At 49.4% G+C, this 23,717-nt stretch overlaps 1 protein-coding gene across 1 annotated transcript in view; it reads right to left on the bottom strand.

Annotated features, from left to right (window-relative positions):
* Positions 1 to 23,717, bottom strand: part of C3 (complement C3) — a 32,151-nt gene that overhangs the window by 7,800 nt on the left and 634 nt on the right. The window contains exons 2-29 of the mRNA XM_081233824.1: positions 23,522 to 23,714; positions 22,531 to 22,693; positions 22,363 to 22,433; positions 20,447 to 20,541; positions 20,261 to 20,343; positions 20,065 to 20,155; positions 19,845 to 19,947; positions 19,590 to 19,716; positions 19,174 to 19,289; positions 18,927 to 19,073; positions 18,044 to 18,253; positions 17,725 to 17,931; positions 16,899 to 17,057; positions 16,408 to 16,537; positions 16,059 to 16,130; positions 15,678 to 15,875; positions 13,785 to 13,896; positions 13,433 to 13,518; positions 7,709 to 7,851; positions 7,404 to 7,616; positions 6,151 to 6,217; positions 5,968 to 6,054; positions 5,044 to 5,247; positions 4,457 to 4,532; positions 4,026 to 4,185; positions 2,916 to 3,014; positions 1,786 to 1,942; positions 137 to 300 (exon numbers count right to left, since the gene is read on the bottom strand). Of these exons, the coding sequence (XP_081089950.1) occupies positions 137 to 300; positions 1,786 to 1,942; positions 2,916 to 3,014; positions 4,026 to 4,185; positions 4,457 to 4,532; positions 5,044 to 5,247; positions 5,968 to 6,054; positions 6,151 to 6,217; positions 7,404 to 7,616; positions 7,709 to 7,851; positions 13,433 to 13,518; positions 13,785 to 13,896; positions 15,678 to 15,875; positions 16,059 to 16,130; positions 16,408 to 16,537; positions 16,899 to 17,057; positions 17,725 to 17,931; positions 18,044 to 18,253; positions 18,927 to 19,073; positions 19,174 to 19,289; positions 19,590 to 19,716; positions 19,845 to 19,947; positions 20,065 to 20,155; positions 20,261 to 20,343; positions 20,447 to 20,541; positions 22,363 to 22,433; positions 22,531 to 22,693; positions 23,522 to 23,714 (3,733 nt within the window). The remainder of the gene's footprint in view (positions 1 to 136; positions 301 to 1,785; positions 1,943 to 2,915; positions 3,015 to 4,025; positions 4,186 to 4,456; positions 4,533 to 5,043; positions 5,248 to 5,967; positions 6,055 to 6,150; positions 6,218 to 7,403; positions 7,617 to 7,708; positions 7,852 to 13,432; positions 13,519 to 13,784; positions 13,897 to 15,677; positions 15,876 to 16,058; positions 16,131 to 16,407; positions 16,538 to 16,898; positions 17,058 to 17,724; positions 17,932 to 18,043; positions 18,254 to 18,926; positions 19,074 to 19,173; positions 19,290 to 19,589; positions 19,717 to 19,844; positions 19,948 to 20,064; positions 20,156 to 20,260; positions 20,344 to 20,446; positions 20,542 to 22,362; positions 22,434 to 22,530; positions 22,694 to 23,521; positions 23,715 to 23,717) is intronic.

Raw genomic sequence — 23,717 nt, 5'->3', positions numbered from 1 at the left:
TCTCAACTTCATTGCAATCATCCTGGCTCATGGGACAGAAGCACTGCCTCTCTTGGTCTCAGTGTCTTCTCCAGAAAGCTAATGGGAGGCCATAGGAGGTTGGGATGCTGGTGCCTGGGGGTGTGGGGCTACTTGCCTGCGTGGAGCCGTAACCACCTCCGTAGTATCTCTGCTCATTGAGCCAGCGCACAACAGGAGGCACAGAGTCAAAGTCTTTGAGCATCAGCAGAGCCAAGAGGGCGTAGGATGTGGCTTCCACGTTGTAGAGCTTCTGGCCACGCTCCTCCCAGCGGTTCCTTTCTGCAGGGAGAACCCCCACCCCATAATGCTCACTGCTCTGTCCAGCCTGTAAATAGCTCAGAGAAAGCTCAGAAAAAAGACTCATACTAGACCTCTTGGTGTTCAGGTGTCCTGGCCCACATTCAAGGTCCTCAATCTGCTGGCTCCTGCCTCATTCTCTTCCCTCATTAACCTTCACTTCTCCATTTGAATTCTGAACTGCAGCCCCACTGCAGGAGATTCCCTAAACTTGCCATGCTCATTCTTACCTCTGAGCCTTTGCATATTCTGTTCCCTTGACTTGGAGCACCTTTTCTCCATCTACTCCTGGTTAGTTCTTACCCACCCTATACAATTCAGCTTCAATGGCACCCCAAGACTGGGTGAGGCCCTTCTTCCTCCTGTCTCTCAAAGCATCCTGTGCTTCTCCCGTCCCAGCACTATGATGCTCTACAGTAATCTATTAACTCATTTCTTTCTTCAACTGGAGTGTGAGGCCATAATGGCAGGAGCTGTGCTGTATTCACTGTGGTGTCCCAAGTGCCTAAGAAAGTAACAATGGCAGAGACTGTCACTAAGAACAATACCCTCCTCTTCCTGGGTACACAGTTGGACTATATCTCCCAGATGCCTTTGCAGGTAGGTATGGCCACATGACTGAGCTCTGGCCAATGGAATGTGCACGGCCATGATGGGGTCCCTTCCATGTCTGGTCCACCTCCCTTGCAGTCTCCCTTGAAGTCTTCCTACTTCCCCTTCAGCTTGAATGGGATGTGTTCTGAGGCCCCAGAGTGGCAGAGCCTGGAAAAGATAGAGGCCTGGATCCCTGCATCACTGTATGGAGGAGAGCTGTTCACCAACAACAAACTTTTGTTGTGTTAAGCCACTTTACTATAGGTTACATTATGTTACTTGAGATATGTTATTATCAGTGAGTGCAAACATGATACAGTGTCATCACTGTGCTGAATTCCCTATGGCATTATCTTATCGGATCTTAATTACCCTTGAGATAATGATAATATTATTAACAATATTAAAGGCAACGATGCTATCAGTGATAGAGCTCTTATGCTAGACCCTTTTCTACTTGCATTATTCATTTAATCTTTACAACCACCCTATGACATAGGTATCATTTTAAGATGAGGAAACTAAGGTCCAGAGAGGCTAAGCAACTTGTACAAGGTCAGACAGTGAGAAAGTGGCAGAGTGGGATTTCAGTTTAGATCTGTCTGATGTCAGAGCCCATGTTCTTAATGACAGCTCAATGCTGTGTCATAGCAAGCGCTCAACATACAACATTCAACATTGTTGAATGAATTGTGCAATGAACCTTCTTGTGTGGCTTACGTTGAGAACTTTTCACACCATAGAGTCATCCATCCCAGCTCAGCTTGGAGCTGTCCATCCCAGTGCAGCTTAGAGCCATGCATCCCAGCTCGAGAGGGCCACCCTCCCACCCCAGCCATGCATCCCTCTTTACCCCTCCAGGCTGCCCCTCACCTGTGGCTGTGTTCAGAAATTTGTTGAGGAGGGCATTCTCCAGCTTGCCCAACATAGCCAGGGCGTAGCCAGCAATGGCCACAGTATATGGTCTTTGCAACTCTATGTAGTGGTCTTCAAGGAAGTCTCCTGCCTTAGTGATGCTGCGCCCCAGGCTCTATGAGAAAGAGGATTGGGTACTCTGGTCAGGTGGGCGTTGCTGCCACAGAGAACTGGTAAGGATCACATAAGCATCACTTCTTGGGCACCAGGTGGTTTCTGTCCTTGGGACCTATCTGTCTTGGATCTGTCTATTTTCGAGGGTTTCCCATTGTGAGCTGCTTTGTTGCTGAGTACCTACTCTGTGCTGGGGTTGGGGGGCTGGGGAGTCTATATACCCTGTGGTGTGCTAGTAAATGTTTAACAACCAGCTCTCCAGTGGAGGCACGGGATTGGGGTGGGGGTGGAGGGGTTGCTAGTTTATAGATTGTCAATTACAGTGGTGTAACTAAAAGTCAAACAACCCACTCTCAAAACCCCAGGGCAAAGCAGATGGAGTAATTACAGATTCTCAGGAGCCTGTCTTTCTAAGCTTCTCTGCTTCAGAACCAAAACTAGAGGAAAAGGGGATAGCAGTGAGCCAATATTTTTAATGCTTTTCCTTTTGGGGTCATGGACACCTTTAAAAATCTCCTGAAAGATTCCTCAGACTAAGGTAATAATCTTGAGGACTCCGCCCCCACTCCCCTTTTAGCTCTGTGTCCTGAGTTTTCTTTAGGAAAGCAGCAAGGATACAGATGTAGGAGTGTTGTGGAAAGCAAGCTGAAGGGGCTTTTGTTGAAATTGGCTACAACTCTGACAATGGTAAAGCAGGCAGAAAGGACCCGATCTTTGATTTCTCTGTGCCTCAGTTTTCTCTTCTGTAAACTGGGGATAATAAGAGTAGCCTACCTCTTGGGCTGTTACAAGGATTACAGGACTTAAACTCGTTACACTCTTAGATGAGTTATCTTAGATACTCTTATGGCTGCTGTGGTGGTTGTTACCACACTGGGAGGACTGGAAATGGCCTGAAAGCAACACCTCACCTTCCCAGGTGGATGTGTCCTGGGTGGGGGAGAGGAAGAAGGGAGAGAGCGGGGGACACTTACGTTGACCTGTGCCTCGCAAATGTCTTTAGCCTCCTGCAGCGCGATGAGAACAAACGCCGTGAGGGACACGTCTTTCTCCTCGGGATTCTTGAAGCCACCCTAGAGGAGAAGCAGAAAACAAGGATAGGGTCACCAGTGTGTTCCCACATGCCAACCAACCCCGCTGTAGGATAAGCCGGTCAAGGCAGCGCTGGGTCTCTTCCCAGTTTCTCCCCAGGAGGGTCAAGCTCTTTGGTATTATTCATTCATTCATTCTGCAAATGTTGCTGATGCTGTGGTTGAGATGTTGGATGATAACCAGACTCCGGCCCCAGCCCTCATGGAACTCCCCATCTGGTAGGGGAGACAGACAGGAACCAACCAGCTCATCAACAAATATATAATTACAGACTGATGAGTGCTGCACAGGAGAAGTGTATGTGGCATTGAGAATGGACATTGGGAGTGTGACTGAGTCATGGAAAAGTGTCCCTGAGGGATGATAGCTGGAACCACAATCTGAACAGTGAGTTGGAGTAAACTCTCAAAGAGGGCAGGGGTCAGCATGCCAGGCAGCAGGAACAGCATGTGCAAAGGCCCTGTGTCTGTACAGAGCAAGGTTCCCAGCAGTACAGATGGAGTGTGGAAAGAAGGAGGTAAGGCTATGAGGCTGGAAGCCTGAAAGGTCAGGCTAAGGCATCAATTCTCCAACTTAAGCACACCTGGTGGGGGTGGTGGGGGGAGGGTGTTAAAACTCAGATTCCTAGGCGTTGCCCCTAAATTTTCTGATTCAGTGCATCTGGAGTCCAACCTGAGAATTTCTGACATTTTGCATTTCTAACAAGTTTGCAGGTAGTGCTGATGCTGCTGGCCTGGGGAGCACACTTTTAGGACCACAGCTCTGAGTTCTGTGTTTAAGAGCAATGGGGAGCCAGGGGAATTTCGTTTTGCACCAGATCCTGCAGGTCTCTGGTTTTTGCAAGGGAGGAAGGACACTTTCAGTTCCCTCATTTCCCTGTTCCCACACACAGTGAATTGGGCAGTGGGTGGATGACGGAATCTTCCTCCAGTGCATCCTGTGATGCTCAGGTGCCCCTCTCTCCCAGCCTGCCCCGAATCTCTGCCTCTTACAATCATTTCTTGGTGTATTACTGGCCCATCCTCCTGGAAGACTCCATCAGGCTTCTGCTTCTCTAGGATCAGCCATTTGACGGCCCCACAGAGGACCTGGGAGTCGATGGCGATGAGGTTGGAGGCCAGTGCGAAGACCTTGACCACGAAGGCTGTCAACCTGGTGGGTGGATACAGAGCATGAGCCAATTGTCTCTGGGATCTGGAGACTGGCATCCCAGCCAACCAATGAGCAGAGAGAGGCAGGGCCTAGCCTGCTTGGCCCAGGTTCCCTTCCCAAAGCTCAGGGCCCAGCGTTGCGTGCAGGTTACACAGCGGGCTGGTACCTTGACTCTGGGTGGCGACCGGCCTAGACCACCCCAGGCCGGGATCCAGACCCTGCTCAGGGAGGTGCAAGGCTGAGGATGAGCAAGCTGATCATGGAGACTCACCAGGTGCTGGGTGGCCGGCTCTGGAAGGCGGCGTAAGCCGAGTTGGGTTGTCTGTAGGCCAGCTGCTGGGTGTACCCTGCAGGGAGGAGAGAAGTGTCACTAGAGGCTGAGTGGAGGGGGCGGCTGGGGTGGGTAGGCCAGGGAGGGGAGGGGCTTAGAAAGAGGATAAAGATTCTGTGAGGGGCGGGACAGGGGTCCAGAGAGGAAAGGTGGGGCTTTAGGCATGGGGCGGGCGTATGGGAGGGAGGGGAGCTGAAAGCGGAGAGGGACTTAGAGAAGGTGGGAGGATCAGAGAGAAGGGGAAGGAGTTCTCGGAGGAGAGGGGATTCAGAGAAAGGAGGGTTCTCAAAATGGGTTCTCAGGGGCAAGCGGGCCTCAGTGGGGGAGGGAGCTCAGAGAGGGGCTCAGAGAGGGGTGAGGGGGTGCTCTCAGAGGAGGGGCGGGGCCTCGAGATGGGCGGGGTCTCAGGAGTGGAGGGGGCTCAAAGCGGGCAGGGTCCAGGGGTGGAGAGGTTTCATAGGAGCGGGTCTCAGAGAGGCGGGGTCTCAGGGGCAGAGGGGGCTCAGAGGGTCGAGTGGGGCGCACACCCTTCTTGATGAGCTCCAAGGCCTCCTGCCGCTTCTCCGGGCCGAACTTCTCCCACTGCTCTGTGTTGTCCAGGTAGTGCACCGCGATGACCGTGGGCGTCATGCTGATCATGTTCTGCTCCCCACAGCCCGAGGGGGTTTGGATGAGGTGCTTCAGCCGCTCTCCGTTGATGGCATCCTCCGTCATCTGGGCCACTGGGGTCCCTGCAGCCAGGCGTGAGGATGGCACTCAAGTCCGGGGCTGCCCCCAGCATTTCCAGGCTCTGACCAGCCAGGGCCCAAGGGGTCAGGGACAGCTGGGAGCATGTCAGTGATGGAAATGATGCACGGCTGAGTGGCTAGAGGGGGCTCTGCATTTGTGGGCTGTGGGAGTGGGCTTCTGCTTCACAGGGAGACTCCGGTCCCTGGGTCCTCTGGTTACACCAGTGGTAAAATACTTCCAGGAACAACAACCATGAATACTTTTATCATGCTTAATGCTATTTGCTAGGCTCTGTTCTAACACCATACAGTATCTCATTTAATCCTCCCAACAACCCTTAGATATCGATACTATTATTCGCCCCTACCACAGACGAGGAAACCAAGGGTCTCCTCCCAAAACCTTACAGCTGTCAAGTTGCAAGGTGCCTTTCCAGCTCCGTCCTGTCCCTTCTTGCCCCAGTTCTCCATCCGAGGCAATTAAATCCAGAATTTCTGCTCTTGAACTCGACTGCTTCTTTATCAGCAAAAGCTATTTTCTGAACTAAGTACTGCCTGGAGCCTTCTATAAAGGAGATTAAGGAGGGGTTCTAGCTGAAGAGGAGGGGGGAGACACAGTGGTTAAATACTCTGAGATTAGATGGAACTGGCCTCCCTTCTTAGGAGTCATGGCCCCCCAACACCATTCTGGGTCCCCTGGGATTGGGGCCAGGAGCATCTCACCTTGCAGGAGGATCTTGGTCTCTGACTCCGTGTCTGGGACTTGGTCACTGAGATCGGCAGCTTTGATTTCCTCTCGCTGCACCCCCTCTGCCGGGTGAATGGGAGACACCGATGGCACCAGCCCCCTCCCACCCCACCCTGCATCACCACCCAGGCCTCACCCCCTCTCCCTCGCTGACTCACTTTGGCCCAGATGTTCTGGATCCAGTGTGCGAACGGCCACAGTTTTGTTCACTCTCATTCCTTCTGGCTGGACAGTGTTAGGGGTAGGGGGAGTCGTGTGAATAAAAGGGCAGACAGACAGACAGTCAGCAGGGCACTGTTCTTGGGATTCCTGTAGCATAAGGCATGATGGCCTCTACCTGACCTTAGCAGTATGACTGGAAGTCAGTTACTTAACCTGCCTGTGCCTCAGCTTCCTTCCTTATAAGGAGGTAATATAAACATCTATCTCATACCCACTGTTGTGCAAATTAATAATAAAATTATAAATTAATAAAGAAATAACAAGACCTTTAGAAATCTTCCTATGTGCCTAGAAGATTGCTTTCCTGGGGTTAATTCATGTAATCTTCACAACAACCCACTGGAGTGGGTACTGCTATTATCAATGCCATTTTAAAGATGGGGGAACTGGGGTACAGACAGGTGAAGTAACTTGCCCAAGGTCACACAGCGAGTAGAACAGAATTTGGGCTTGAACCTGGTAGTCTGGCTCCAGAGTCTGTTTTTAAACCAAATGCCTCTCAATGGGCTAAATAAAATTAAAATAAAAATCTAAAAATAAAACAAATAATATAAAAGTAAAACAAAAATTTTAAATAAATAAATAAGAATAAATAATAAAGAAAAGAGAAGAAGAAAAAATCAATGAAAGAATGTACATAAGTACTAACACAGTGCCTGACACATAAGTGCTCAGTTAAAATAGGGGCTATCTTAATTAGAATCAAAGGTCCAATGTGAGCTGTCATGTGTCTACAGATAAACATTTTTATCCTATTTATTTATTTATTTGGCTGCACCATGCGGCTTACGAGATCTTAGTTCCCTAACCAGGGATCAAGCCCAGGGCCACAGCAGTGAAAGCACCGAGTCCCAATCACTGGACTGCCAGGGAATTCCCACCAAGATTTTTAAAGTCAAAAGAAAACTCCTATGCTGAAATGTGTTACAGAATGTCATATTTGATATTAAAATATATTTTAATGAAAAAAATATTATTGATCTTTGTTTGAGTTTTCGGGTGCCCCCTAAAATTGTGTGCCCAAGGAGAATACCTCACTTGCCTCACCCTAATCCCGGCCCTGCTTCCAAACCTCCAGGACTCCTGAATTTCCTAAGGTTGGCCTGGGTCTCTAACCTGGGTTGACAGCACAGGGAGAACAGGAGCCTTTCCTGAAGGACAAGCAGCAGCAGGTACCCCAAGGACTCACCACGACCTTCAGGGTCTTCTTGACACCATCACTGATGAAGCGGTTGTAGACAGCAGCCTTGACCTCCACCTCATGGAGGCCGACTTTCAGGGGCACAATGACATAAGGCACGGGCACCGAGGACTTGGGTGGGATGATTAGAGTCTGCTGGTGGTGCTTCTTGGCAGTTGCCAGGCTACAGAAGGCTGGATTGTAGAGCAATTCCACCCTCACCTGCCGGGGAGAGAGAGTATCAAGTCAGAGGAATGTGCCACAGACCCTCTTCTCCAAGCCCCCATCATGCTTCCATTGCACCAGGGGCCCACCTTGAGCTCCTCCGCCTCCCGGTAGTTGTAGAGGACAGCTCGGATCTCCACCTGCTCATTGCGCACAACAGAGTAGGGTAGACGCAGGTCAATGAAGAAATCCTGCATCACCGTGACCTCATAGGGGTCAGCCACACAGATCCCTGCCCGGGTGGAAACAGAACATGAAGTGTCAGGGGTGGGGCGGGGGGTGGGCAAGGTGGACTGGATCCAAGTTCAGGTCCAAGTTCTTGCCCCTACCAATGTCTCAGTGCTTACCTCTGACCACTGGAGCTGTCCCAAGGTCAGCCTGTCTTTGCAGAAGCCCATAGACGAACCATCATTAATGGTGATAACTTACAGATGGTGGTGGTGGCTGGGAGTTGCCATGATTTAATGGTTCCCATTTTCTTTGTAATTTTACTCATAGATAGATGTGTAGGAGGGAAGAAGGCAAGCATAAATGAAGGGTCTATATGTACGATCTCCAAAATGGTAGCCCCAAGTGGTCACTGGGCACTTGAAATGTGGTTAGCTGAGTGAGAACTGGATTCCTACTTTTATTTCCTTTTAATTAACTTAGATTTAAACTTAAAAACCAATGCTCATTGTGAATGTAATAAAAACCACTGAGTTGTACACTTTCAAATGGTGACTTTCATGTTTTGTGCATTTCATCTCAATTTTAGAAAGGATGCTTGATTCAGTGATTGGAAAACTTTTAAAGTTTTTAGTTTAAGTATGTTTAGAACAACTTGGATAGGCCAATCTACCTTTTCAACTGTAAATTTTATGGATCCCAAAATACAGATCAGAGTATTTTCAATGAAAAGCTAGCATCCTAATTTAGATGCACTGTCAGTATAAAATACATGGCAGATTTCAAAGGCTTAGTACAAACAAAAATAAAATACATGATTAAAAATTTTGAGATATTAATAGGTTATTCTTAAATATTAATAGATTTGCTATTGTAACATGATTAGTGTGGTAGTGATTTTGCAAATTTTTACAAAATGTTGAAATAATAATATTTTGGATATATTTGGATTAAATAAAGTGTATTATTAAAATTGATTTAATCTACTCCTTTTTTGTGGGGCTACCAGAAAATTTTAAATGACATACACAGCTTACATTATATTTCTAATGGACAGTGCTGATCTACATTGTAAAAATTAATGAAAGGACACCTCAACTAAGATTGGAGAAGGGAAGGCCTGTAGAGGGAGCTCTGATGCCCTACCACTCACTTCAGTTATCCCAAACAGGAAGATGTTATCCCAAACAGGAAGATGTCAAGAGATCCCAACAGGAAGAAGCTTCAATTACAGACCCCAACTGGAAGAGATGTTTGCACTCCCAAACAGAAAGTGCAATTAACTTACTTCAGCAGGAGGAAGGAAGATTTTCTTCCTGCCCAGCAACAAGCCCAGCCAATGAAAACACTGCAGCTCAGCCAATGAGAAGCTGTCTTACCTGAACTGTTACTTTCCTCCAATGAGGAAATTTTTCTCTTGCTGATGACTTGTTTGCCCTACCCTTCATTATATAAAAACCTTTCATTTTGTACAACTCCTCTGAGTATCTCTCTGCTTGCCAGATAAGATGCTGCCCAGCTCATGAATTGTTTAACAAACCCAGTTAGATCTTCAAATTTACTCAGTTGAATTTTGTTAACAACATTGAGCAAAACGATGCTTAAAAACAGTGGTTACTTGTGATACAACAGTTACCAGATTAAATGTAAGCAAAGTGTTGATGCAAGTGAAATTTGTGAAAACATTATCACATTAATAATAATGTTACACCAAGAAATCTATTAAGATTGGAGGGAATTCCCTGGCGGTCCAGTGGTTAGGACTCCCTGCTCTCACTGCTGAGGGCCAATCCCTGATTGGACTAGGGTTCAATCGCTGGTTGGGGAACTAAGATTCCATAAGCCACGCAGCACCGCCAAAAAAGAAAAAAAAAAAAAGATCTGATAATTTTTCGTATTCTTCAATGCCAGAAAAAATAATAATCAGAGGCTTGAACAAAATCCTTATTTCCCAATCTACAGTCATTTACTCATCACCTTCGGGGGGGTCTGCTACAGTCACTGGTTTAATTTACCATTTCTTACATACTATTTACATTTTTAAACTCAAATTTAATTTACTACGGTGCATGAGATCCCAGGTTCTTGTGCTATAAACAGGAGGTTACCTCAAGGAAAACAGAATGATTCTGTTAAATACTAGTTAGCTTGTGTTGCCCACAGAAAGCTAGACCACTCTCTCTTTGTTTAAAAAAAGGAGTTAAACAAGAATTAGAGACAAGGTAAAGACATCCTTGCACTAGACTTAGCTTTTCTCCTTGAATGAGATGGAAGGAAGAATGGAAAGAGAACCAAAAAAGGAATGACTTCTGATACACAATTCCTGTCACTTCAAGGCAGTGAAACAATTATTCTGTGTGATACTGTGACAGTGGCTACAAGTCATGATGTATTTATCCAAACCCATAGAATGTACAACACCAAGAGTGAATCCTAATGCCAACTATGGACTTCAGTTCATAATAATGTATCGGTATTGGCCCATCCATTATAACAAACGTACCACACTAATGCAAGATGTTAACAATAGGGGAATCTGGGGGAGAGAGGGGTACATGGCACCTCTCTATACTTTTTGCTCAACTGTTTCTGAAAACCTAGTACATTTAAAAAAATCTCTTAGTTAAAAAGAAATGAGGGACTTCGCTGGTGGTCCAGTGGTTAAGAATCCACCTTCCAATGCAGGGGGCATGAGTTCAATCCCTGGTCTGGGAACTAAGATCCCACGTGCCACAGGGCAACTAAGCCCATGACCCACAACTACTGAGCATGCAAGCCACAACTAGAGAGTCCACGTGCTCTGGAGCCAGTACATCACAACTAGAGAGAAGCCCTCACACCAAAACGAAGAGCCCACACTGCAACTAAGACCCCACACAGCCAAAAAGTAAATAAATAAATAAATATTAAAAAGAAAAGACATGACTACACCAGAAACTAACACAACACTGTAAATCAACTATACTTCAATTAAAAAAAAGAAAGAAATGACTTCTGATGCCTGCTTTGTGTCATTTAAGGGAGCGTCTATGCATCTCCGAAAGACATTTACCCTTTGCTCCCTAAAGTATGTTCGACTCCAATAATAAAAATAATAGCTCACACTCATTGAACATTTACAATGTGTCAGGTACTATTATCACCATTATAAAATCCCAACACTTTGAATAGGTACTATTTCTATTGTGCCCATTTTATGGATGAGCACAAAGAGGGTGGGTAACTTGACGAAGGCCACACAGCTGCCCAGAGGGGGACCTGGGATTTGGACACAGGCATTTGGGCTTGGGAAGCTCCCTGCTTTTAACCTTACTGACTCTTTAATTCCTAATAGCTCACAAATCTAAAACTTGCAAGTTCTATTGGTTATCATGCTACAGTCTTCATTCTGAAGTTTGGATTCCTGAAAGTTTCATTCACTTGTGATCCTGGGCAAGTCACCTTCTTTCCCTGGCTTCAGTGTTCTCATTTGTAGGAGAATCATAGTACCAACCTTATAGGGTAGTTGTGAGCATTAAATGAGATAATATGTAGAGAGTTAATGATGTTGAAAAGATATCACAGGCAAGATCTAAAAACCACAGGGATTCTGCCCCCCCAGGGACATTTAGTAATATCTGGGGACATTTTGGATGTCACAACTAGGGAGATGGGATGCTACTGGAATCTAGCAGGTAGAAGCCATGAAGATACCCAACATCTTATATTGCACAGTCCCCTGAATGACCCAGCCCAGAATGACATCAGTGATGAGATTGAGAAATGCTGGGGCAGGGAAGAACTCTTCCAACATTCATGTCCATACAAATCTCCTGGGGATCATGTAATAAAATGCACATTCTGACTGAGCAGGTCAGGAGTGACTAAGATTCTGAATGTCTAACAAACTCCCTGGTAAACCTGCTTTACCAGATTGCAACTGGTCCAGGGAATAGGCTTTGAGGGGCAAGGATCTAACTGTGGTTTTCAACTTTTTTTTTTTTCGAGTTGCAGGAACCTTTTTTTAGGTAAAGGGAACCTCACACAGAATCTCGATATATGGAAATGTACAACAGGCAAATATGAAGATGCTCTGATTTGAAACAGGGATGGGGGCCCCAAACTAGAACGGTGCTGAGTGGCTTTGGAGTCTCAGGCAGAAGGAAAACTATGTGCTCTGTGTATATGATTTCATCTGCCATCATCACTTGTTCAAGAGAAATTAGCAGAAAATTGCAATTCCTTCCATTAGAAGAAAGATAGGCAAAGAAGTAGATTTTGAAAATCTTGAAGCCAGGAAAGTAAAATGATAATAAAGTATAACTTATGATGAATTACAACTAAACAAACTTATACTAGAGTATATTAAATTCTGAGTTTGGTATAAATAAAATACACTTAATGTTGTGAGTTTTAATACACCTATTTTAAAAATGTTTTAGTGTTTTCAATAGTTTTTCAACTACTTTAAGGCTCTGGAAAAAAATTAACCTTTAAAATATACATAAAACATGCATATGGGACACATCTTTCCTTTTACCTCAAACTCCATTATGGCTCGGCACGGTGCTGGTTTATATTTAAAATTTGGATATTTTGTACAACATGGTTTTTTTTTGCATTCATTTTGATTTTTTTCCAAGAAAACTATTGCATGAAAATATGATTTATCTTGATGACTGAGTTTTTTGGCACCCACTTAATTTTGCATTCAAAGTCAGTGCCTCACTCTTCTTGCCCCGTTCTCAGACCTGCTATAAGTCATCCATATTTGGCTAGGGTGTGTCAGGGTCTCACACCCAGCCCTTGGTGGTGGTGGGTCGGTAGGGCAGGGGGGGTACACATACACCTTTTTTGGTCGTGTTTCACAATCTAACCACCAATGTTTCAATCACTCATTTCATCCCGCTTCCTCTTTTATTTTTTCTTTGTCGACTTTTTTTTTTTTTTTTTTTTGCGGTACGCGGGCCTCTCACTGTTGTGGCCTCTTCCATTGCGGAGCACAGACTCCGGACGCGCAGGCTCAACGGCCATGGCTCACGGGCCCGGCCGCGGCGCGGCATGTGGGATCTTCCCGGACCGGGACACGAACCCACGTTCCCTGCATCGGCAGGCGGACTCTCAACCACTGCGTCACTAGGGAAGCCCTATTTTTTCTTAATTGCTTTACCCAATATCATGGCAACATCACCCCTGCAAAGTTTTTGTTGCTGTAAATCATTCTGTATGATACTATGATGGTGGATACATGTCATTATACATTTGTCCAAACCCATAGAACGTACAACACCAAGAGTGAACCCTGACCTCCGCTAAGAACTTGCAGTGATCATGATGTACCCATGCATCCTTCGATTGTTACAAATGCACCATGCTGGTGGGGGATGTTGATGGTGAGGGAGACTGTGTCTGTGGTGGGGAAAGGGGTATATGGGAAATCTCTGCACCATCCTCTCAATTTTGCTCTGAACTAAAACTGCACTAAAACTAAAATCTATTTACAAAAAGCACAATGTCACTCACATTCTACACTCTAATGCCTCTCCAGGAGCCAGGGGAAAGTGTCAGCCACCAGGAAACAAAGGATCTGTCAGGATTGAATGAGAAAATGCCCGGGGGGTCTGGGGTCCTGGCCTCCTGAGGACCAGGCCACCATCCTCTCTCACCTTTCTTGTCTGACAAGCTCACAGCCAGAATCTCCCAAGTGGTGATGGAGTCTTTCAAAAACACGTTCATGAGCTTCGTGGAGATCCTGGATCGGGGAGGGGAGCCATTAGAAGATACCTAGCAGGGTGGAGGGGGAGAGCTGGTAGGGAGGGGCCCCAAGGGACAGGGTTGGAGGGGGGCTGGCGGGTGGGCATGTGTAGGTAGCCCTAACTCTTCTAGGCTAGGTTGTGTGATTCCACAATGATTCCAGAAAAGAGGGGGCATTGAGGTGCATACAAACTCAATGTCCAGTCTGGGGTGATGATAGGGGCTGGTCTGGGGTGGGTTGAAGTGGGAGCATCCCAGCCTTACCCATTTTTGTCTGCGACTTTAAGGTCCTCAACAATGGTCCACAGCCAGCTCTCTGGGAACTGGCTTCGGGAAATGATGTCCTCCTCCGGGATTATTTCATCATCCAGGTCACCTGCGGGGGGTGGGAGTTAAAACAGACTCACTTTCCCCACTGTCCCCTTTTAGATATTTATCTCTATAATACCCTGGAGGGGTTCCTAGCAGTGACACACCCAGGGTCACGTGATCACTTCCGGGGACCCTAGGCACATTTGTCTCTGGGGGCTCCTTTCTCCATAAAAAAAATTAAAAATCATATTTTACAATTTTGTTGATAGAAAGGTGAAAATAAGCCAGACTGAACTGGATTGATTTTTTTTTCCCGTCTTTGATTTTCAAAGGAATGAAAACATTTGCATGAATGAGCCTCTAAAAGCATCATTGGCCCCCAAGCACCATGCCTGCTGTGTCTGATGGTTAAGTCCGTCCTGAAAGCAATGGGGTGAGTTGAGAGATTCCCCAGACTTGATGGAGATTGCTGAAGAGATGGTGGCCTTTAAAAGCCAACTTGACCCCGTCTGCACATAAACGAAGCTGGGCTGGAATAGAGTTCAACCCTGGCTGGGCTTTCCTCAAAAAATGATGAAGAGATTTTAATTTGGCTCTGGGTCTGCCTAACGACAAAGTAGGTGGAATTCCATAGATGTCCAAATCCACCCATACTCTGGAATAATGCATCAAAGTGCCCTTGGGGTACTAACTTTTAATCAACCCTCTGTCTCACCCCAATTGGCTAAAGAAATGAAACAATGCTGGAAAAAAAAAAAAAAAAAAAAAAAAACCACCCGTGTGTGTAAATTATACCCCAGTAAGTCAGAAGTTTTGTCCAAATTTCCTCTTTGCAAAAGAAAAGTCTTGGGTCACTGGAGCAGAGAGCACCATGTCTAGTTATTGCAATTTGCAAAGAGACTGAAGGTAGAAGTCTTCGTTCATGTGTGTTGGGAATCTTTGTGTCTTTGGAGGGGGGGAGGGGGGGAGGAGTTGATAGCTTTCCAGGTAAAGGAATTTAGACCTATTTGACCACTTTGGCAATGGCGGCCATTGAGAGGTGCCTGCAAATATTCAGTTTTGACAAAGCCCATCCTGGCAGAAAAGTCCTTCTCTTAATTAAGACATATTAAAAGATGTTTAAAAAAAGGAGGGATCAGTTCACACCGGGGTCCTCTGCCTCTCAGCAGATGGCAGTGGGGACTCTTGTTAGTTCTGTAAATGCCACTTTGTGGTGGAGACCATTCTGGTTTTGCTTGAAATGGGCCTCTAAGAGAATTTTCTCTTGGCTTTGCTTAAGACTGACTTGGCCTGAGATATAAAGTTTCAAGTGTGTACATCCAGAGCTGAATGAATGAATGAATGAATGAACATTGATTAGGCATAAGTTAGGCACCTCTCTTTGTAAGGCAACATGAATTAGTTTTCTTTGGTAAAGGCAAGGCTAGAACCCATCTTAGTCTTCCCATTGGCAACTAGTGTGACCAGCCCTCTCATCTAGAACGTGCCCTCAGACCATGGATGTCCTGGGCACTGCTAAGGTCAAATTTCAGAGTGACAGGGCCAGGGCCAGGATGATCCTCCCAGGCAAGGGAAGAAGGACCTAGTCCCCCACTGGGCTGGGTCCTTCTTCCCTCAGACCTGAATCACCTAGCTCCTCATCTGAAGGCTTCTTTCTTCCTCAGACAGGCGCCTCCTCTCTCCTCGGACAAGCACCTCCCCCCTTGGACAGGCACCTCCTCCTCCCTTGGACAGGCACCTCCTCCCCCCTTGAACAGGCACCATCCCCCTTGGATAGGCACCTCCCCACCTTGGACAGGCACCTCCCGCCTTGGACAGGGGCCTCCTCCCTGCCACCGGACTCACTCCGGGCCAGCTCCAGGGTCCCGTCGCGGCTGTGCTGCAGCCGCAGCTGGGTGATGTATTCGCAGCAGTCCAGGAAGGCCTTCACGCATGCGTCGCCTTGCAGGATGAACTGGGCCCGGCGCTGGCACGGGAACTTCATGGGGTTGTCCCGCATGCCGTCCTCACAGCACTTGCGCAGCTCCTTGCTGTACTGTCCGGCTGTGGGAGCACAGATCCCCCGCCCCGCGCGCCCTCAGCCTGGGCCTCGAAGCAGGAGGCACTCAGGACAGACCCCAGGGAGAACTTCCTCACGGCTAGGCCCCCTCCCTCTCCGTCTGGGATCCCGTAGGGGCTGGATCTCGGGTGGGAAGCGGTGGGCGAGCGCTGACGGAAGGCTCCCACCTTTATCCATCCTCTTTTCCATGAGCTGCACCGAGCGGCGTCGGCGGGCGGCTGGTTTTGGGCACTGAGGATCTAAAGGCAGGTGGACCGGGAACCAGAGGGATTAGGCATCTACCGTGTGTCCTTGGTTTCCTCCCCACAGTAGTCCCCCTTGAGGTCGGGGTGTTATTGCTCCCATTTGACAAATGTAGAAACTGAGGCTCCGAAAGAAGTAATATGCTAGATGGTGGTGGAGGCGGGACTTCAATACCCCCACCCCCATCCCAGGGAGCTGCCCTTAACCTGTTCTCAGTATCTGGGAGGTGGAGGCCCTGCCCCTCCCTAGCCCTGCTGCTGGCTGCATCCTCACCTGCCCTCTGGGCGGTCTGTGGGCTTTTGTTGGTCTTGAGGGCCAGCCCTGCATCCGTGAAGACGCCGGCATAGTCACTTCCACTGCCTGGGGTGCAGCCAATGTCTGCCTTCTCCACTATGTCCCAGATCTGCAGTGGGGAGTGGAGGCCGAGAGTGTGGCGAGATCGGGTCAGCCGTGCCTCCACCGATTGGCCAACACGTCCATCCAACCCCACACCATCCATCCTCATCCTGGTCCCCAGGCTGGCCAGCCATGGTGGACCATCTGGAGTTAGACCTGGAGCTGTGTCCATCCCCGGGATCATCCCCAGCTTGGACCCTTGTCCATCCACATGCTCATCGTCAACTTGACTTCAACCCATCCCTGTATCTGCGTCCATTCGGACCTCTACACTTAACCCACACTCAAACCCAGTTGTTCCCCCCAGCACCATTCCCGCCTCAACCCAACGCCATCTCTAAACCAACCTCAGTGACGCAGGGGCATACCTTACTCTGGGTCAATTTGTTCTTCTTATTCAGCACAAACACGCCCTTGTCCACAGCCACCAGCCCCACTCGGGACCCCTGGTCAGCCTCGATCTTCAGGGTTATCTGTTGCCCAGGCCGATGGTGCTTCTCTTCCTTCCCGCCATTTTTCACCACCAGCTATGGTCAGGGGTGGGGTAGAGGGGGATGATTGGAGGGGAGGGAGGGAGAAGTCAGCCCTGCAAGGCCCTGGTCTCTGGAAGCCAAAGACAAAGGAGGTCCTGGGCTGGACTGAAAGGAGAGAGCGAGGAAGGGAGGCAGGCAGACCGGCATCAGGTAGAAAGTCAAGAAAAGAGAGAAAACCAGGAGCAAGAGAGATACTGAGGGCTTCCCTGGTGGCGCAGTGGTTAAGAGTCCGCCTGCCGATGCAGGGGACACGGGTTCAAGCCCTGGTCTGGGAAGATCCCACACGCCGCAGAGCAACAAAGCCCGTGTGCCACAACTTCTGAGCCCATGTGCCACAACTACTGAAGCCCACACGCCTAAAGCCCATGCTCTGCAACAAGAGAAGCCACCACAATGAGAAGCCCGTGCACCACAGTGAAGAGTAGCCCCTGCTCGCAAGTAGAGAAAAGCCCGAGCGCAGCAACGAAGACCCAACACAGCCAAAATAAATAAATAAATAAATAAATAAATAAATAAATAAATAAATAAATAAATAATATAATAAATTTTAAAAATTTAAAAAGGAGTTGGAGAGAGACAGAGCCAGAGGGCCCAAGATGGGGAAAGTGACAGCCAGGTGGAGAGTCCCCAGATGGGCACAGAGAGATGCCACAAAGCTTACCGTGCCCACACATGAGTCCTTGACATCCACCCACACGGAGTCGGCCACCACCTCCCTCTGGTTGTTGCTGGTGATCAGCGTGTAATAGGCCACCAGGCGGAAGGAAGGGATGAAGTCCGCTGTGATGGTTATGGGCAACACCACCAGGTCCTGGCCGGGCTCTCGCACCTGCCGCCCCACCTTCAACAGCTTCCCCTTGTTCATGACCTGGGGAGAACAGGTTGGTATAAGTATCGGAAAGGTAAGAGGGAGGATGGCGGGGGGAGCCAGGATGGCGGAGGGCTCCCGGGGCTGCTGGGTGTTCTAGGAAGCCACAGACCAAGTAAGTGTAGTAGCGGATCTTGGCTTGGTGGCTGGGGTCCGTGCGCAGGTGGAAGTTGACATTGAGAGTCTCCCCAGGCTTGAGCTCCACTCGGGGCACAGAGAGGTGCAGGTAGTTGTTGGAGTTGCCCTGGGTGTTGTAGGGTAGGGCCTGCATGGTCCTGGTTGCCTGTCGCGCCTGTGGGATATTCTCCTTCTGTGTGCGTACCTGGGCAAGGAAAGATGGATTCATGCTGGCCCCCAAAGATGTCCACACCCATATCCCTGGGACCAGGGAATATGGTATTTTATGTGGCAAGAGAGACTTTGCAGAGGAGATTAGGTTAAGGATCTTGAGGAAATGGGGAAGAGATGGGATTATCCAGGTGGGTGCAATGCCATTGCAAGGGTCCTTATAAGACGTCTAGGCAGAAGGTAGGACCCTGCTGTGCAGATGAGAACTCATCTATGCATGAAAACTACCATATATATATAGGATGGATAAACACCAAGGTCCTACTGTATAGCACAGGGAACTATATACAATATCCTGTGATAAACCATAATGGAAAAGAATATGAAAAAGAAGGTATATACATATATATATAGTTATATATATATATATATTCAGTCATATATATGTATAACTGAATCACTTTGCTGTACAGCAGAAATTAACACAACATTGTAAATCAACTATGCTTCAATAAAATAAAGTAAAAAAAGAGCCCTTCTATGTAAATGAAAACATCTCTCTGTGGATGGCACATCCCTTTATGCAAATGAAAGGACCCCCCTGTATGCCCAGGACAGGATCCCTTTGTGCAAATGTCAGGACCCCGCTCTACAAAATCAAGCCCCCTGTCTCCTGGTGTGGGGTCGCCAGTCTGGCCTGGACTCACAGTGATGGTCAGGGGCTGCCTGTTGTTGAGTGTGTTGATGGTCAGCTTGGCCACACCGTCGTCCTGGGTCAAGGACTGCACGTTGGTGCCCTGGGTCACCACCGGGATGTGGCGGGCAGGGGAGCCGTCGGGGTTCGTCACGAACACCTGTGGGTGCAGGCCAGGTGGAGGGGGTTCAGGCAGACCTAGAGGCATGGTCATGCTCAGGAGCAGTGGAGGCGGGTTGCAGCCCCGCCCTGCGTCTCACCATGAGGTCGAAGGGCATGGCGGGTTTGAAGAACTTGGGGGTCTTCGTGAAGTGGATCTGGTAGGGGGAGGTCACGATGGGGATCCCGGTACGCTCTGCCTCCACCATGTCGCTGCCTGAGGGGGACCAATCGTGAGGGTGGGCTCCTGGGCCACCCCTCAGGACCAGGCCTCCCCCCTCAGATTGGACTCTGCCTTCATACTGGGCCTCTTTCCTCGGACTGCATCTCCCCCATAAACCGGATCCCACCTTCATTCTGAACATCCACCCTCAGACCGAGCCTCCGCTCTCAGACTGGGTCTTGCGCCGCAGACTGGGTCATCCCTATCAGACTGGACCCCGCCTTCCTTCTGGGCCTCCCGTCTCAGACTGGACCGTACGGTGGTGCTGGGCCCCTGCCCTCAGCCTGGCCTCACCTGAGTGCAGGATGACGGTGACGGACACATATAAGGACTTGCCCACTAGGGCATCGGCTTGAGAGGGCTGTACTCCGTTCAGCAAGACCTGTCGTTGCAGTGTGGCCTCCCCAGTACCATCAGTGATCTGGGGGAGACAGTGAAGGCTCAGCGGAGGCGGGGGGTGGAGGGGGGCTCAGGTGCGGGAGGGGCGCTGATGGGGACAGGAAGGATGCTCAGAGTGCAGGAGACTTAGAGGGGGCCTCTGTTAGGTACCGGAACACGGGTGAGAGAGTGGGCCAATGAAATCCTCCGGTCATCGTCCTGGACTCCAAAGATGACGAAAGCTGTTCCATCCACATTCTCCCCGTACAAGAACCTGTGAGGCGGGGAGAGTCTCAGATTCTCCCCTCCTTAAAAAGATGAGTCTTCCTCCAAACTTCTGTTGGCTGTGGCTGAGCCCCTCCCCCTAGCTGGTCCCTCCCCTGTCCCTCACCTGGCAATGATGTTGACCTTCAGGCCATTTGGGTCATCGATGTAGTAGAATTTCTCTTCAGGCTCCACTTGGACCTCAAAACTGGGCAGCACTGGGGGAACAGATCGTGGTGGGGAGTGAACCAGCATTGGGCCCAGAATTATGTGCTCCCCCATCCTTCCCCACGCTCCCACCCATGGCTCTCTGCTCCCCTTACCGTATTCTTTCACCTCAAACTCAGCAGAGAAGACCTGCTGCGGAGAATCTTCGTAGTGGGCTTTGATCTTCCACTGCCCCATGCTGTGGCAAAAGCAGGCTAGTGATCTGACCAGACCTAGCAGACCCCCACTCCCTCTCCTGGGGTAGGGGAGCCCTGAACCCCCTCCTGGAGGGCCTGACATACTTGACCAGCTCTGGGATGTTCCAAGACAAGGGCAAGATGCCAAACTGGTTGTGAGAAGACAGGGAGTCCCGCTTGATGGGAATGCCATCGGGGGTCTGTGGGGAGACAGGGAGAGAAATGGCTCTTCAGAGACCAGGCTTAGCCCTTTGGCTCTCCCCTCCTTCTCTCTGTCTGGACACTCTGTGTCATGTCTACAGGGGCAGTGGTTAAGAACATGCACCTGAGCCAGTCAGCCTGGGTTCAAATCCCCACTGTGCCACTTACAAGCTGTGTGACGTGGGCAAGTTACTTAACCTCTCTGTGCTCAGTGTGCACATCTAGAAAACGGAGATAATTATAGCTCCTATGTCACTGGTTTGGGACATGTTAATATAAGCAAGAGCTCATGGTGATCAGTGTCTCTCTGAAGACTAATAAAAACTAGCATTTATCACCTACTTTTTTGCAGGACCCTGCACTAAGCACTTGATTTGTATAAATCACACATAATTGCCCACATTCGCCTTTTTTGACCTAAAGCATAGCAATGTCGCGTGGCTTGACCTAATACACATATGATTTCATTCGTTGCCAACAGTTAAACAACAAGAGACATCACATAGAAATCTGGTATTTTGGCTTCTCTTGGAAATTGGGGTAATTGTGGATAACGTGTTCCTTTTGGCACAAGGTGACATTTCATGGGAGCCGGGCAGCTCTGTGCCTTTAGAGGAGATGTGTGTTGTGTTCTCCGTTCCCCGCAGATCCCACAATCCCTAAAGCCAGCTCACAGCCTTCAGAACCTGGTCCCTGTTAGGTTTGTGTGATCTCAGTACAAACTCACGAAGATCCCGTAAGGAGCACATGCTCCATTCCTTCCCTTCCTTCTCTCTCCCTTCCTCCTACACTTGTTTTTCCCCCGCCCATCGCTCCCTTCTTCTTTCTCCCCTCTCCTTCCCTCTCTCCCTTCTTCCAGTAAGTTTTTATTTACCCTACTACATGCCAAGCAGTGGTGTCAACAGATAATCCCTTTCCGTTTGGAATTTAGGTTCAATGGATGTTGGGGGAGGTGCAATTAACAAATGAATAAATCCAATTTAGAAGATGCTAAAGGGAGATGGCCCGGAAGGAAAATAAGAGTGGAGGAAGGGAAAATGAGAGTGGAGTGCATGTGTGTGTGTGTGGGGGGGGGGTGGGTTGGGGGGCAGTGGAGAGAGGGGGTGTTGCAATTTTATGGGGCGCTCAGAGAGGTCTCACTGTAAAACTGGGACACTGGTGATATTTGAGCAAAGACTTGAAGGAGGTGATGGAGCAAGCTGTGTGGAAATTTGGAGGAAGAGGGATTTTTGGGTAGAGGGCATAGCCTGTGCAAAGGTCCTAGGTCAGACTGTGCCTGGGTTGTTGGAGGAACAGTGAGGAGGCCGGTGTGGCTGGAGCGGAGTGAGCGAGGGGGAGACAGGGAGGAGGTGAGGGCAGGGAGGGGACGGGGTAGGTAGGGCCAGGCCTAGTGGGCAGCGGGGAGGACTTGGGCTTTTACCCCGAGGGAGGTGGGAGCCCTGGAGCGCTGCGGGCAGAGGCGGGGTGCTCACAAGCGCCCTCTCGCTGCACTAGCTGGAACAGACTACATAGAATTAGCGTCTGTCATTATCCCAATCTTCAGATGAGGAAACGGAGACTTGGAAAGGTAAAGTGACCTGCCCAGAGTCAAACAGTAACCAGCGGTTTATCGGGACCCAGAATCCACGGGCGCAAGCATCTCTCCACGTAGTCTCCCTGGGTCCCCGCCCCCTCTCCCCATCTGTGTGCCTCTACATATTTCTTTGCCTTTAGGTCTCTGCTGCTGGGCCTTTGCCTGTGTCTTCTTTCTCTGCCTCTATCTCTTTGTCTCTCCCCGAGTCTCTGCCCCGGGTAGGTCTGGGGCCCCGGTTGGCTGGTACCTCAATGCTGACGATAACTGTTTGGCCCACGGGCAGCAGCTTGTGGTCAACGGTAAAGATCCGATAGAGGACTGAGACGAGGCGGGAGAGAAAGGGAGAGCTGGGTGAGGCCCTGCCCCTCCCCCCAGCCCTGCCCCCGGCCCTCTCCAGCCACCCCCAGACCCTTACCCGTGGAGCCTGGGGTGTAGATGGTCTTGTCCGTCTGGATGAAGAGGTACCCGCTCTGAAGGCTGATCAGCACCACCTGCTCCACCATCTCGTTCCCGAAGGCCGCCTGGACAGTCACGAATTTGTGCCCCGTTTCTGATTTTAACTCCTTGCTGGCCGGGATCTGGGCATGAACCAGGGGGTTATTAGGCGTCTGCTCTAGGGCCCCTTGCCTTTGGCTGGATCCACACCTGCCCCTCTTCACAACAGAGCCTGCCCATCACTCCTGGCCTCCCTTGTTTGCCCAGGTTTGGGGAAAAAAAGGGTACTTGGAGAGAGGGCAAGGGCAAGAGAGGGGGTGGGAGTCAGAGGGAAGGATGGGAAGGGGGAATCAGACAGGGGGCTCAGAGGAGGGAGAGCTCAGAACGGGAAGGGGACTCCGAAAGAGGAGGAGACCCAGAGAGGGGAGGGGCTCTGAAGGGAGAGAGGGCTTAGAGGGGGAGGGGCTTGGAGGGGAGGGGCTCAGAAATGGGGGTGGGGGGCTCAGAGATGGTCCGGCTTGGAAGGGGGTGGAGTTGAGAGAGATAAGGGGGCTATGTATAGCACAGGGAACTCTGCTCAATATTATGTAACAACCTAAATGGGAAAAGAATTTGAAAAAGAATATATACATGTATATGTATAATTGAATCACTTCGCTGTACACCTGAAATTATCACAACATTGTTAATCAACTATATTCCAATATAAAATAAAAAGTTAAAAAAAAAAGGTAGAGGCATCTCAGAGAAAGCACTGGAAGAAGCAGTGGGAGGGACTCAGCAAAGGGAGGGACTCAAAAGGGGCGGAGATTCAGAGAGGGGAGGGGTTCAGAATGGAGCGGAGATTCAGACAGAAGGGGCCCGGTTCAGATAGAGTGGGTGGGGCTCAGAGAGGGAGGAGGGGCTCAGCAGCGGGAGCACTCAAAGAGGGGGTGGGGTGTCAGCGGGGCTGGGCTCCCGTGCGTGCCCACCTTTATGGTGACGGTGCTCAGGTAGCCATTGGCACTGTTCAGCTCGGTGTTTTCGCTGGACAGCACTTGTCTCTTGAACGGGAAGTCGTGGACGGTGACTGCAACTGGTATATTCCCTTGCCCTTCGTGGGCCTCCAGCACCACCATCTCCTCGCTCTCCAGACGCAAGACGTTGGGGGTGATCATGGAATACCTG

Source organism: Mesoplodon bidens (genome assembly GCF_964165515.1).
Source record: "Mesoplodon bidens genome assembly, chromosome: 4".
Classification (NCBI taxonomy): Eukaryota; Metazoa; Chordata; class Mammalia; order Artiodactyla; family Ziphiidae; genus Mesoplodon; species Mesoplodon bidens.
This window is presented reverse-complemented; position numbering and strand designations above follow the sequence as displayed.